Below are 14,295 nucleotides of genomic sequence, written 5' to 3' on the forward strand. Positions count from 1 at the left end.
TTAATTTAATTAAAACAAACGGCTCGTGTATACTCGGGGGCTCGCGATTCCAAATATTTCTCGACGTCTTTTCCAACGGAATATTTATTTATTAAACAACCTACTTGGCTTCCTCGCCCTCCGGTGCTTCACCTTCTGCTGCTCCTTCCGTAGGATTTTCTTTCGGTTTTTCCTCTCGCTCTTCTGCCTCGGGAAGAGATAATATTCTTTAACGAGGAGCAGCAATCGGGCTCGAATATTGGGGCAATAAAAACGAAAAAGTGCAGAGATAACGTTCGAATGGAAGGATATTTTTCACCTTCGAGCTCGAATTCGTCTTTCGCATATTCTGACTGAGGCAGTAGATCGAAAAAGAGTTTATAATTCTCATCGAGAATTCGCGCAATCTCATCGGCAGTTCGTTTGATCTCGTCGTATCTCTTGGCGAATCTCTCTTCCCGTTCCCCGATAGCCAATAAATTCTCATCCCGCAAATCTTTACGTTCGAGAACGGGAATCATCGCCCACTCGTACATCGTTTTCAGCATTTTATCGATATTCTCTTGAGCTCTGAATATTCGTAGATGTAACTTCTTCACGAGATCCAAAAGGGTCTCTATGTATTCCGGTACCTCTGGCGATAATTTTCAGTCAGCTTTATCCACCCAACTATCTTTTAGCATAAATCGTTGTTAATACTCGATATAGGAATAGATAGGCTAATTGCTAATTAGCAAATCAATTATAATAATATAATTGATAGTCGATATAGTTATAATCATATTAATGACTAATTATCGAAAATATATTCGTCGATATTATCTTTTGACACTCTCTCGTTGAATCCATTATACCTTTTTTCCCTAATTAAAGTTCTCCTTCAAAGCCTCTTTTATCGTTAGCCCAATCGCGAGTCTCAACTAATGAAAAATATTTGATCTTTTCTACCTGGTGAATTCCAGTCGTAATTTTCTTGCCCATTATCAATTATTTGGTCGATAGTTTCAATTTCCTCTTTCACTAATTCCATTTCGACGGGTGAACTGTGCTCTCGAATTCTATTGTACCTGAATCCGCCAATGTGTGAGATCGAATTAAACTACCAACTCCAATCATTCACGCAAGAGCCCACGAGCGTCCTCTTTAAATAGGACCAACCATTGCCTACCAATTTATTATGAGATTAAGATTGTATACGCTCTCGAAGAAAAAAGGCGTTCTCGCGAAAAGATCCTCCGCTTCTTGAGGCAAGTCCGTTCTGTTGAGTATTATCATGTAACGGATTTCTTGCAACAAAGTTGACAGCTCTCGATCAAAGTTTAACGCCAAGGTACGATCCTCGTTGACCACGAGAAGAGTTTTCGCCAGGTTGCTCGAACATATTTCCGGCACCTTTTCTGCCCACTCCTTGAATATTTCTTCTTCCGTATTTTTCAACAGATTCTTTGAGAATGTTCAAAGCCTTAAAAAACTTCTTACCCGAAATAAGATAAACTTTAAAAGGAAAGTTACAAAATATTCAAAATCTCGAAAAATCTTCAATCGCCAGAACTTATCGACTCATCACTGTACGAGATTCGCATGAAAATCATTTTTCCAAGTAATTTTTTCGTAGGAAAAAAAGCATTGATTTTTCTCGAGCAAATTTTTGATAGATTTTGAAAATCTTCGTATTCGGAGTCGTTCGACGCGATTTCATTTTGACACGGGGTTTCGGGACGAAGAAAATCGTACCTGCAACTCTTCGTACTTTTCGTAAAGTATGTCCGCTCTCTCGCTGTTCAATACCGGATGGTCTATCAATTTGAGCGAGTCCATCGGGTAATCGATGCGAACTTTGAGTTTTATGAGAAAACAGAGAGCACCAGCGACCGGGGGAAAGTGGACGTCGATGTTAATGGTCCCTTCGTTTCTCCAACTTTTCATTCTTTTATCGAATATGAGCTTGAACATGTGAAAATAAATGAATTCGCGTCGTCAATGGGTTCGATGAGTTCGATTTAAGCAGATTTTGCGATTCAGGATGAAATATTGCGTACTATTTACTTTTACATCGTCCATATATTCGTGCAACATCGTCATAAACGAATCGTAATTGTCGTAAAGCAGTTCGAGGATCGTTGGTCGCAGACCGATCGTGCCCATGATCAGTGTCAGTCGAAATACTTCGTCGATGTTGTAACACTCGGAAAATGCTTTGTTAAATATCGTCGCCAATCTGCGGTCCCATTCGTCCACCTGAGTAGACGTGATTCATCATTTCATCGATGCGATTCGCTTTCCTAACGACATATCATTAGACTCACTTTGGTTAAAAATTCGTTGAGATCTTCGGTGAAGTGATCGTCTTCGGGTAGCAAAATATCGTACTGTACGGAGCTGAATTCGTTGTAAGCTTTGACGAATTCGTCGTAAATGTCGGACGTCATTTGAGACAATTTTCTGCCCTGGAGCCCGGAAATCTCAACTTTCTCGAGCTTCAAATAATCTTCTGCTATTTCGAATAATTGCTAGAGTGCAACGAGTCAGGGGTAAAGCACTGGAAACGCTTGACGAATCTTCCGAAAATGAGGCTTTCCATTGACGCGTTGGAAAATGCGATTCGCTTACTTGTATTTCCTTCAAGCGTTCCTCGAACTTGATCAATCGTGAGAACACCAACTTCTGGTGGAAAGTCCACAGAATCGGTTCCGTTGGTGCTTTGAAATAAGTGCCAACTTTGTCCCGAAAACTTTCGAACGTCTCGCGAAAATTTTCACCGGTGCTCAATGTTTGGTCGAGGCGTATCATATTGTCATTTATGTCCCCTTCGAACAGCGAACCCACGTCGAGGTATTTGGTGGCCTTGACACGAAACCAAGTGAAGAACAAAATTCTGGTTTCTTTCCGGTTGGGTTTTTTTCCCCGTCGAAAAAGTGGCATTTTTACCTGCTCGATGATCAGATTAGCGATTGAACTGATGAGCTTTATTATTCGCGTGGTTGTACAATAATATCGCGAGTTGGCCCACGCGAGGCAAACGCAATGCAGCAATTTTTTGAGCACTGGCTCGATATCGCTGAATTCTGCACTCTCGATTTCCCCGAAGTACGGTTGCAGTGGCTTCAAATATAGACAAATGTCACGTGCCTCGACCACGCCTGCGAAAAGGCAAAATTTCGGTGACCAGAGCGAAGAATTTTCGCGTCTCGAACCACCGGAAATCGGCTTTATCAAAATTGGCGAAAAGTCAAGCGTATTTCTGCGAACCTGCGACGACGTTTTTAAAGAGGTTTGTAAAAGAAGGTAAATAAGGACTTTCCGTAGTTTCGAGAAGCGAAATCATCCTCTTGACCCGAGGATCCTGCATCTGGTCGTAGATGGATTCGAGGTTTCGGAGTCTCTGACGCCAAAAATCGACTTCTGAATCATCATTCGAGCGATAAGCGTATAAATTAGAATAATTATTGACGCTCAATATCTGGCTGCGAGGCCCCATAAATACTCCAATGTCCCATGCGCCTCTTTGAATAATTACCGAGATTAGGCGTAGGGTGATTATTATCCGTGCGGGAATTATCTTCGCTCAGCACCTCGTTTATCTGCGTCGACCATTTAATTACAATCTCCTCAATATTGCTCTTCATTCGATACGCTGATCGATCGCCCACCGGTTGTTCAGAGGTGAAATCGACATCGAAAATCCGTTCGATTCCAATCGGCATCGGCAGCAGAGTTTGTCCGCTCATTTTTCCACGTATCTGCAAACGAGATGCTCTCGCACGTTGAACAAAAACTTTATCACGAAATCACTGAAATTCGATTAAAATGCAAAAATCTCTTTTTCCGTAATTTTGCGACCGAGCTCGAGAGCGACTAACGAGAATATTTGCAGCTCTGACTTCGTACCTGACGTATCGAGTTTCCAAAATCGTGAAGGTGCTTCTCCACATCCTCGGAGGCAACGGCTGGCCAGCCAACTTGATTTCTGGGATTCAAAAGAATTGGAACGTAAGCCTGGCAAAACGTTATTATCTTTGCATTAAGGCACTCGAGGAATCCTACTTCTGTGGGAAATCGTTGGCAATATTTGGAGGAGAAACGAACAATGACGAAGAACGTCAGCGGAACGTACCTCTTCGAACAAAACAGAGAGATCTTCCAACGGTTTTGGGGACATGTCGCCAGGAATAATGACGTCCCGGTAGTTACCGGGGGTGATCTTTTCCGGTGTTTTTCTCATGAAGTATGAAATTTTGACTTTCCCGCCGGTCTGCAGGCTCAGGGAAGGTACGAGGATGCCGGCAGGCGATATTTGCATCGTCAGCATTTTTTCGTTCGGATCGTCGAAGAACTTGGTTACCGTGTCCTGCGCGTGGAACAATCGTTGTGAAATGTGAGGAAAGAAAAGTTCTTATGTGCAGCCAACGAACTCGACGTGTCAACGAAAACGGAGAATTTCCGTTGGATTTGCTAAGCGAGAGGATCGAAGGTTACCTTGTACTCGTCGGTGCTCATCATTTTCGCCCATTTTTCTGGTTTCAATTTGCTCGAGAGGGTCAAATATTGCAGGATGTATTCGAAACGCGGATCGTCGTCTTTCTTCTCCTCTTCCTTCTTCTCGCTCATTCTCCCGGATCAGTTTGCACCGTTGCGAAGGAAGCTGGAGGTGTATTTCGAGAGCGAGCTCTCTTGTATTCACAGAATTTATTTAAGCAACGAAACTTATACTCGTATTCGCATCTGTGATAAGGAGGTCGCCATAATTATATGACTTCTGTCAAATATTCCGATAGGAAACAAAAGACTGTTTGAAGAATGCATAACAAGATTTCCTGTGTACCGCGTGCCGCAGCAGCAGCAGCAGCAGCAGCAGCAGCAGCAGTTGAATCGAATGTGTGTTCCTCGTCTATGCACCAGGGAAATTAAAAGTTATATTTATCGTTACTTTAGTCGTTTCATAAAGGTAAAACTGACGATATAAATTATTCTGGTTTGAAGGAAAGGTGGAAGCGTTGGAGGAAACGCACGATAGGTACTGCACTCGAGAATTATCGTGCAAAGGTGGAGTTTCTTTTTTTCTTTTTTTACTTTCCACTCCTCCTCTCTTTCGTTTACCTTTTTCCTACCTATTTTATTACACTCTGACGATCTTTACGAGGCCGTCACTCGTAACTGGGTCGCTGCAGTAAATCAAACGGAGAATTCTCCTTTTCATCTTTCCTCTTTTTTCTTACTTTCTGCAACGAGCCTCGTAAAATTTCTATAATTATCATCGTAATTATTGTTTCAAGTACTGCGCTATGTGTTCAGGGCTCCGTGAAATACGAGTTACCATTTTCCAGCGGACGTCTCGTCGTAACCGACTGTCACAAACCGACCGCCTCTTTCTCGCCTGTCTGGAAGGACTCGACGTTATCGACGCAGCTTTTACCCTCGAAAGGTACTGAGAGGAAAGTGTACAACGATCTCGAGGAACGAGTCGTGCTCCAAAAGCCTTTTGAGCTTGTTTCGTCCTGGGAATAAACGAGTGAAAATATTTTTCATTCGGTTAGCCAAATCCGATCGATCGTTTCAGTGATAATTGCTCCGGTTCGATCGATTTTCTGGTTTCTCCTGTCAATCAGCACTGCCAGCTCGTACCTTTTCGTTGAATAAATAATCGATTCGATGGACAACCAAAAGCTGCAAAATAGCACATCAATCCCGAGGAAAAATTACATTTTTCGGTCAAAGTTATTCAAAGGTTGGAGCAACGTCGTACCGATTAATCGATACACATATAGTCTGACGTGGGGCTCGGGCCGAATGTTTTTTTTGGCATAGAAAATTGATGACGTCGCAAATGCGTGGAACGTGCAAAAATTCACGGCGATTATAACGTTCGTTGGTTCATTAAGTTGCTTGAAAAATGCTCTAATAAATTATCGTATTTAATAGGAAGTCAATAAGATTTCGTAGGGATGAAAAAAGCCACGTGGAAAATGATGAATGGAGTTTGCCACACCGTGAGGGTTCCCTTCGCCCGTGAGCCGATGACAAAACTCGATGAATAAAAATGCTTCGTTCGCCAATCAACAGTTGAAAAATCTAACATATTTTAATGGAATAGGGTCAGTCGATTGAAAAAATGTTCTCATAAATGAGACACTCTTAGCGACTAGCGCGAGCGATTCTTTGATACGTGAAAGCGTTTGTCAGAGATACATCCTGTCGCTCGAGGGTGTGAGCCTGTTGCCTCCAAAGGCCGAGCGACCGATCTTTTTTCCTGTGAAAAAATCTCGCATGATTTTCCTTCCCATTATATTTGAATTGTGGGACAACTCTCGGAGTTTCTCGCTACCTGAAGAAGAGTTTTCTCTCTCGCTGTCGTAAGCCCCCTGGCCCGGTGTGTCCGTGTAGCCCGCCTTAGCCCAGGCAGACTGTCGAAGAATGAATAGGAGCCCATGGCGTTTCGTCATCTAGGGTCGCCCTGGTTCTCCCCTAGCCCCTACCACAGTCCGCCAGGCCAGCACCACGGCGGCGAATGCATCGGGGGTGGTAGATCCAATGTCGAGGCTCGTATGCGCCGTACGGTGGCGCAGTCTCGAGGCTCCCGCTGCGGTGGTATGGTTCGAAACTACTCGGGGATTCCTGTTTCCATCTCCCTCGGTTCCCTGCTCGCTCCCTCCCCACCGCGCCTTAACTCGTGCCCGACGGTTGCCCCCACTCCGTTGACTCGTGAAATTCTACCGTCACCACCCGTCTCGTACTTGGCCGAGAAACGATCAGTGCGACTCGAACGTTCGTGGAACGAGTATCCTCGAGTTATCCGCGCCTTTTTTCTAACGACGTTATACGCGTATACGTCTCTGTATACACACATATCTATATGTATATACATGGGCAGAGGTTGATGTATATATGTATTCATATTTGTGTATACGTGTATGTATAAACAGAGGCACGAGAGTCAAACGGGTCGCGAGCCTCCGAACGGCTGGATGCCATGTTCTCAGTCGCTTGTACGACCAACGAAAATATTGCTTTTGTTTACCGTTGACGGTGGGAGTAGCGGCGTAAGCGCGAGGCTGTTTCATCGATAGGAACACAACAAATCGGTGAAAGTGAGACGCCATTTTGGAATAAAGGCGCGAAAATAAGTCTTACCGGGTAAAATAATAAAAAAAAAAAAAAAAAAAAAAAAAAACACGGAAGAAAGATAAATAAATAAATTGAAAAAAAACTTGGAAGGCGTGAGAATCTAAAGAGGAGTGCGCGCGGGAAATTGTGGTGTTGTGTCCCAGTGATCGTGAACGTAAGAGAGGAAGGAACAAGGACATTAGATAAAGTGAGAGAGGAAGTAAGGTGTCGTGCGAGAGAACGCGCGCGAAGCAGTTAAAATATGACCAGAAGATCGCTCCTGTGATACTTCACACATGTACGTGATCGAGTGTCCCGCGTTTCTCGCGTCGACGTGCTATCGCGATTTTTCACCTGGATTACGATAAAGGAAAGGATATAAAAAATGGCTGTGACATGGGCGCCGAGGGTGAAAATAACGGTGTTGAATGTGGTCGTTTGCACGCTAGTATGTTGGTCGATAATGAGCGTAGGGCTGTGCGGCGCATCCTGTCACTGGTCATCCGACGGTAACGACACGCGTTCGGCTGCGTGCTCGCTCAGAACACTCGATTCGTCAGCCCTCGCGGCCCTTTTTCCATCCCTCGATGGCGCTTACAAACTCGCACTCGGCTGCAGTAGCGTTCATCACTTCGAGAGCATCATATCAGGGGAGAGCTGGAATCGCCTGAGCGGCCTCCACGAATTGAGCATCGACGGATGCAAAATACTGCGTATACCGGAAGCCGCTTTTCAACCACTCGGGGAACTCAAGAGGCTCGCTCTACGGACCGGTAATACCGATTGGAGCACCAACCGAGTCCTCGAACTCGACACCGAAGCTCTCGCCGGCCTGCGCGAACTTCAAACTCTCGAAATCGTCAGCAGCAATCTCAAGAGCCTACCGAAAAATGTACTTTGTGGATTAAACAACCTGCAGATTCTCAATCTCACCGATAATCGTTTCGCCACCATCGAAGAAGTTGGCCTCATCGATTCCCGTGTCAATCGTGCCGACTGCCACGCCGACATACGAGCCCTTGATCTTTCCCGAAACGAGATCAGGTCCCTGCCCGAGGAGAGCCCCCTCTCCGGACTTCGACAGCTTCAGGAATTGTATTTACAACACAACGCCATAAGCTCGATAGCCAGCGACGCGCTCACCGGCTTAACCAGTCTGCGCGTCATCAATGTCAGTTACAACAGCCTGGAATCCTTGCCCGAAGCCATGTTCGGGAGCACTCGCGATCTCCGAGAAATTCATCTGCAACGGAACGAATTGAAAAATTTACCGAGGGGCACCTTCACGCGGCTGGAACAATTGTTGATCCTGAATCTCGGTGGTAATCGATTGGACAGTGACAACGTCGATGAAACCACCTTTCTCGGCCTCATCAGGCTCATCGTTCTTGATTTATCCTACAACGTTCTCACTCGCATCGACGCAAAGATGTTCAAAGATCTTTTCTTCCTGCAAATTCTCGATCTGCGCAACAACAGCATCAGCCACATCGAGAGCAATTCCTTCATGCCGCTGTACAATCTCCATACTCTCGAATTATCGGATAATCGTTTGCACAGCGTGAGCGCTCAGCTCTTCAACGGCCTCTACGTACTGAACCGACTTACTCTTTCGGGCAACGCTATTGTAACGATCGATCAGCAGGCCTTCAAAAATTGCTCAGACCTGAAAGAGCTCGATCTCAGTGGCAACGAACTCACGAGCGTTCCCGAGGCGTTGCGCGATCTCGCCTTTCTCAAAACTCTCGACCTCGGGGAGAACAAAATAACCGATTTTCACAACGGCTCTTTCCGGAATTTGAATCAGCTCACCGGGCTCCGGCTTATCGGTAACGAGATTGGAAATTTGTCGCGGGGCATGCTTTGGGATCTGCCGAATTTGCAAATTCTCAATCTCGCTAGGAACAAAGTGCAGCACGTTGAGAGAGACGCTTTCGAGAGAAACACTCGTCTCGAGGCCATAAGATTGGACGGAAATTTCTTGTCCGATATTAACGGAATATTCACGAGTATAGCCAGTCTCCTGTTGCTCAATCTATCGGAGAACCACATCGAGTGGTTCGATTACGCCTTCATACCTAGCAATCTCAAGTGGCTCGATATACACGGGAATTTCATCGAGAGTCTTGGAAATTATTACCAGATAAGGGATCTCCGGGTGAGAACGTTGGACGCGAGCCACAATCGTATAACCGAACTGTCGCCCCTCTCGGTCCCCGACAGCGTTGAATTATTGTTTATAAATAACAATTACATAAGCACCGTAAGAGCCAATACTTTCACACGAAAAACGAATTTAACTCGCGTCGATATGTATGCGAACATGATTGAAACGATGGAATTAAACTCGTTGCGCCTGACGCCAGTGCCGGAGGGGAAATTTTTGCCGGAATTTTACATCGGTGGTAATCCCTTCAATTGCAATTGTTCAATCGATTGGCTCCCGGTGATAAACAACATGAGCGCGCTCCGGCAATATCCCCGCGTGATGGACCTCGATAACGCGATGTGTCGCGTCTCCGGTCCTCGTGGCACCGCAATCGTGTCCGCCGCGGTCGCTCGTCCGGAACAATTTTTGTGTCGTTACGAGGCTCACTGTTTCGCGTTATGTCACTGTTGCGATTTTGACGCCTGCGATTGCGAAATGACCTGCCCATCGGATTGCAAGTGTTATCACGATCAAACGTGGAATACGAACGTTGTCGACTGTTCGGGTCTCGGCTCGCAGGATATACCGCGGAGGATACCGATGGACGCTACCGAGGTCTATCTCGACGGTAACGATTTTCGCGAATTACAGAATCACGTATTCATCGGTAGAAAAAATATGCGAGTGTTGTACGTGAACGGGAGTGGTATCGAGTCGATACAAAATCGTACGTTCAACGGCCTGAACAATCTTCAAATATTGCATCTCGAGGACAACAAGATCGCCGAACTCAAGGGATTCGAGTTCGAGCATCTCTATCATCTGCGTGAATTATATTTGCAGAATAATATGATAAGTTTTATCGGTAATTTGACACTCTTCTCGTTGCGTTCGTTGGAGATATTAAAATTGAGTGGCAACCGTTTGGTGACGTTCCCCGTCTGGCAGGTAACGCTGAATACCCGCCTGATCGAGCTCTCCTTGGGGGATAATCCCTGGTCGTGTCGTTGCAAATTCCTCCAAGAGTTGTCTACCTGGGTATCGGACAATGCCCACAAAGTGATCGACGCGTCTGACGTTTGGTGTTACAATAACGAGGCGAGGCCCGCTTATCGTCGTCGTTTGAACGTTAACGAGACGGCGTGTTCGGATTATTATGCTCAAGGCGGGGTTATCGAGAGCATAATGATATCCGATTATTTGCCGATGGTCGCGGCGACCCTCTCGGCGGTGCTTCTTTTGCTTGTTATCGCCGTGTTGGCCTTCATATTTCGGGAGCCCGTAAGGACGTGGGCTTACACGCGTTACGGGGTTAGATTTTGGGCAAAATCATCTCCCAACGACGACAAGGAGCGTCTTTACGACGGTTACGTATGTTACAGTCCGAAGGACGAGGACTTTGTATTGCACTCGTTGATAGTCGAGCTCGAGCATGGCCCGAGTGGCCTGAGGCTCTGTCTGCACCACCGCGACTTGCCGTGTCTCCGAGCAGCCGCGCCGGTTGTTCTCGAAGCCGCGGAGGCCTCCAAACGAGTCGTGATCGTTCTTACGCGCAATTTTCTGCAAACCGAGTGGTCGAGATTCGAGTTTCGAGCGGCTGTTCACGAGGCGATGAGGAGCCGGACCGGACAATTGGTCGTCGTCCAAGCAGGCACGGTCGGACCGGAAGCCGAGGCCGATCCGGAATTAAGGCCGTACCTCAGGACCGCCACTACCATAAGATGGGGCGAAAAGCGTTTCTGGGAGAGGCTTAGATTCGCGATGCCAACGGGGGATGCGCTAAGAAGAAAATCATCGTCCCTCTATCGACGCAACGTCAACACGTACACCCTCGAGGGAAGACCGGAAAAGGGGACATCGACGCTCCGCGTACACGGACACATACAGGGTCATCATCATCACCATCACAACAATCATCATCACCACAATCACTCGTTGTTCAAAGACTCGCCCGAGCTGTTACAAGCGCCACCGGCTTATACGAGTACCGCGACAATCGGACAGAGCAACCTTAATAGAAGCAACGATGTTGTACCCGGAAGGGAAACACCGGTGAGCTCCACCGCTGCCAGTCCGAGTCCAAGATTGACGATGAATCGTGGCTATCAGGAGGGCCCGATGGACGCTGTCAATGAGAGTAGGAGACCGCTTTCTGAGCACATATACTCTTCCATTGATTCGGACTATTCGACCCTCGAAAGGATCGCCTGGAGGCAGCAACAGCCGTCCCAACCCGGCCAGGCTTATCTCGTATAAGAGATATTTCTCTTCTTCGCACCGAATAAACTTTCTCACGTGTTCGGTTCTTCGTTCATCTTCCTTTGCTTCTTGCAACAACGAAACGAGGATTTTTCACATTCCGCCCGATCTTTTACGCGAGCCATGCTGTGATTTAGGGAAAGGGAGGAGGAGAGCAGGGCCGGGGAGGGACGAAACGTTTTTCTTTTTCTTCTTGTCGCACTGTGCCGGATTTCACAGTGACACGAAGCTTCGATTCAATTTCGAGACTAAAAAACAAAGGATATGCATAGATCTGCTCGTGCTCGTGTGTGCGTACGTGTGTGTATGTGTGCGTGCGTGTGTGTGCGTTTATCCGAAATTTTTCTTATTCGGAACTTCTCATGTGCATCGCCAGCGAAATAATACGAACAAACGCATGTATAAAATATAAATTACGCAAACTCCCGTTTCCCATGTGACACGCAACTTTCGAGAGATCTCTTTTGAACTCAATTATTCCGAAGCGTCAAGTCAAATTTAAAAGGAGAATAAAAAAATGGTGTCTATTATAAATAGTTGTGTAAGAGCGTCGTGACGAGCGTATACGATGAAAATGTTTGTCTTCTTTTTTCTTTTTTTTTTTTTATTCAGCGTTCCAGGCCCTTTTCTGGCCTCAATTGCGTCAGCTGAACAACTCTTTTCGCAAAGTGAGTATCGATTTTGCGAAATCTTTGTTGGCGGAAAGAAAAAAGGAAGCCACGGATATGCTCAAAGACAAAAGGAGGCTGGAAAAATATTTTTTCCGCTTTGAAATATTTGTTTCCACGACTTTTACGCGATGGTTTCTCTTCCTTTCTCGTTTTTCATTCTTCATTAATCGCCAAATTTCTCCTCTCCTCTCCTCTACGTCTTGGAATTTGACCGTTCAAGGGTCTTTTTGTTTTGTTTTTGTCTCGCAATTTACGATACGCCGAGTCTAGTCAAATGGGAGAAAGTACATTGTATCATTGCTTGGCGCGACGTTGAAAATGAGAAGGATCATGAAGAACGGGAAGAGAAAAAATTGCAAGCTGCGCTAATTGTTTAATTGAGGATGGGGAATGGCGACAACACAGGGTGGCGTATAAAAAAAGAAACAGGAACGAGGGTGCTAGAGAACGCGAGTCCGTAAGAGAGGCTCGTTGCGGTTATTTCGCCAATTTTATTTCGGTGCTTCGTCACATCGTCTTGTTGACTTGTATTTTTCGCATTTTGAGACTGCAGTCCACGAACGAGGCCTCGACCAACCCTTCAGCGGAGCTTAAACGAGACAAAAGTAGGCGTTTTTTCTCGGGGAATATTGTTGTTTGTCTTGTGTGCGAATAAGCATTTTCGTTGGACGCTTTAATGCTGTCAGATACTGCCATCGACGAGGAGATAAACGTTTATCCGTTGAGATTGTATTTTTAACGATATCCCATTGTAACGCCTTTGAATTACTTGAAAACGCAGATTTCCGGGCTTGCCTTGCGCGAAGCGGCCTCGGAGAAACGTCCATAAATTTTTTCTTTTACTCCGTTCGATCGCTCATTCAGGCGAACCCCCAATTTTCCTTGTGGCCCATTTTTCATTATGAACAAAGTGGCAATCGTGGCCTGAAGAAAATGTGTAAATTATATTATCGATGGCCTACTACCTCGCCAGTGACTAATAGCTTAATACCGTTTTACTTAAGTTGTTTGTGCTTACGAAAACATTGCGATTCGGATTTGGAGAAGGAAAGAAAAAAAAATTGCGTCAAAGTACCATTGTCCTCGCCGGATCGCGTCTGTAAATATTTTTTTTTTGTTTTTTTTTTTTTTTTTTTTTCGTGAACGTACGTACATATACGTATATGTATGTATTGAGCTGTGTATAAATTGAAATATAATTTTTCTTCACGAAGAGCGAGAGAGAGAGAGATTAAAAGAGAAAAAAAAAAACGAGTGCAACGTTCAGAAATGCAGTGCTGAGAGACTCAATTTAGGTAGGCAATTTTTTGTAATTTTATATGACTGACGAGAGAGAGGGAGAGAGAGAGAGAGAGAGAAAAAAAGAATTGAATGCAGAGCGAAAGAAAATGCGCAAAGGTTGTATCGTGTATGATATGTAAATATGTAACTATAATTCCGCCTCGTGTAAGATATAATCGCCGTGAAATAACAGAACAAACCGTTAAAAAATAATGAATACAGAGAATAAAAAAACGCAAATACGATTGAGAATGAATAATTAAAATAGAAGAAAATATCCAATGGAGCAATTGAACAAGAATTCAATTTTCGACGTCGAACTTTCGAGGTGACGGAGTTACTTGATCAAGCAAAAGCAGAAGAATAAATAAATAAATATTTAAAGAGAAAAAAAAACATTCATTGCGCATTAACACGCGTATCCATACACGTATACCCACCCACTGTATATTTGCTAATATACTTCGATAATTTAAATCTTGTGAATAAATTTACGACATACGTTATCGTTTCAATTCGAAACTCACTCTTATTCATTTGCAACGAATCCCTCTCCTCGTTCCTCCTATCCTATCGAAACAATAGCGTCGCCCTAATAATCGACGAAAACGACAACTTTATGCTCAACATCGTTCCAACAAAGAGTTGTTGTCTGTAGAAAAAGAATGGCTGAGTCAGTAAATAATACCGTGGCACAGACTCCAAGCTTTTTAAAATCGCATCGTATTCGAAGGAAAACCCCTCTAAAAGTCAGTTTTCAAATATAATTTCGTAGACTTTTATCGATTCACGGAGCGATTGAATTTTCATCGGCAAGTACGCGATGAATCTGTCAGAATTTGACATCTTTCGAAA

General features: G+C 44.9%; 2 protein-coding genes across 2 annotated transcripts; one reads left to right on the forward strand and one right to left on the reverse strand.

The window, feature by feature from the left end:
- Window positions 1–100: 100 nt before the first annotated feature.
- LOC122413169 (dynein beta chain, ciliary-like) lies at window positions 101–4,587 on the reverse strand. Its single transcript, XM_043423339.1, has 14 exons — window positions 4,456–4,587; window positions 4,094–4,327; window positions 3,868–3,975; window positions 3,497–3,719; window positions 3,229–3,381; window positions 2,908–3,119; window positions 2,590–2,823; window positions 2,286–2,489; window positions 2,026–2,217; window positions 1,714–1,923; window positions 1,148–1,422; window positions 928–1,046; window positions 299–613; window positions 101–183 (listed from the first exon to the last, which is right to left on the reverse strand). The coding sequence occupies exons 1-14, from the start codon at window positions 4,585–4,587 to the stop codon at window positions 101–103; spliced, it is 2,694 nt and encodes an 897-aa protein (XP_043279274.1).
- Window positions 4,588–6,715: 2,128 nt separating this feature from the next.
- Toll-7 (Toll-like receptor 7) lies at window positions 6,716–13,962 on the forward strand. The gene has a single exon (XM_043423677.1). It carries the CDS (start codon window positions 7,466–7,468, stop codon window positions 11,483–11,485), a length of 4,020 nt encoding a protein of 1,339 aa, XP_043279612.1. The 5' UTR covers window positions 6,716–7,465; the 3' UTR covers window positions 11,486–13,962.
- Window positions 13,963–14,295: the final 333 nt, after the last annotated feature.

This window comes from Venturia canescens, chromosome 7 (genome assembly GCF_019457755.1).
Source record: "Venturia canescens isolate UGA chromosome 7, ASM1945775v1, whole genome shotgun sequence".
Classification (NCBI taxonomy): Eukaryota; Metazoa; Arthropoda; class Insecta; order Hymenoptera; family Ichneumonidae; genus Venturia; species Venturia canescens.

Excerpts from the sequence above, each read along its gene's own strand:
- Toll-7 (XM_043423677.1), top strand. The coding sequence starts at position 7,466 with ATGGCTGTGACATGGGCGCCGAGGGTGAAAATAACGGTGTTGAATGTG.
- LOC122413169 (XM_043423339.1), bottom strand. The coding sequence starts at position 4,587 with ATGAGCGAGAAGAAGGAAGAGGAGAAGAAAGACGACGATCCGCGTTTC. Across the intron at positions 3,120-3,228 it reads CTTTAAAAACGTCGTCGCAG|GCGTGGTCGAGGCACGTGAC; the intron begins GTTCGCAGAAAT and ends GCCTTTTCGCAG. Across the intron at positions 614-927 it reads TTACGACTGGAATTCACCAG|AGGTACCGGAATACATAGAG; the intron begins GTAGAAAAGATC and ends AATTATCGCCAG.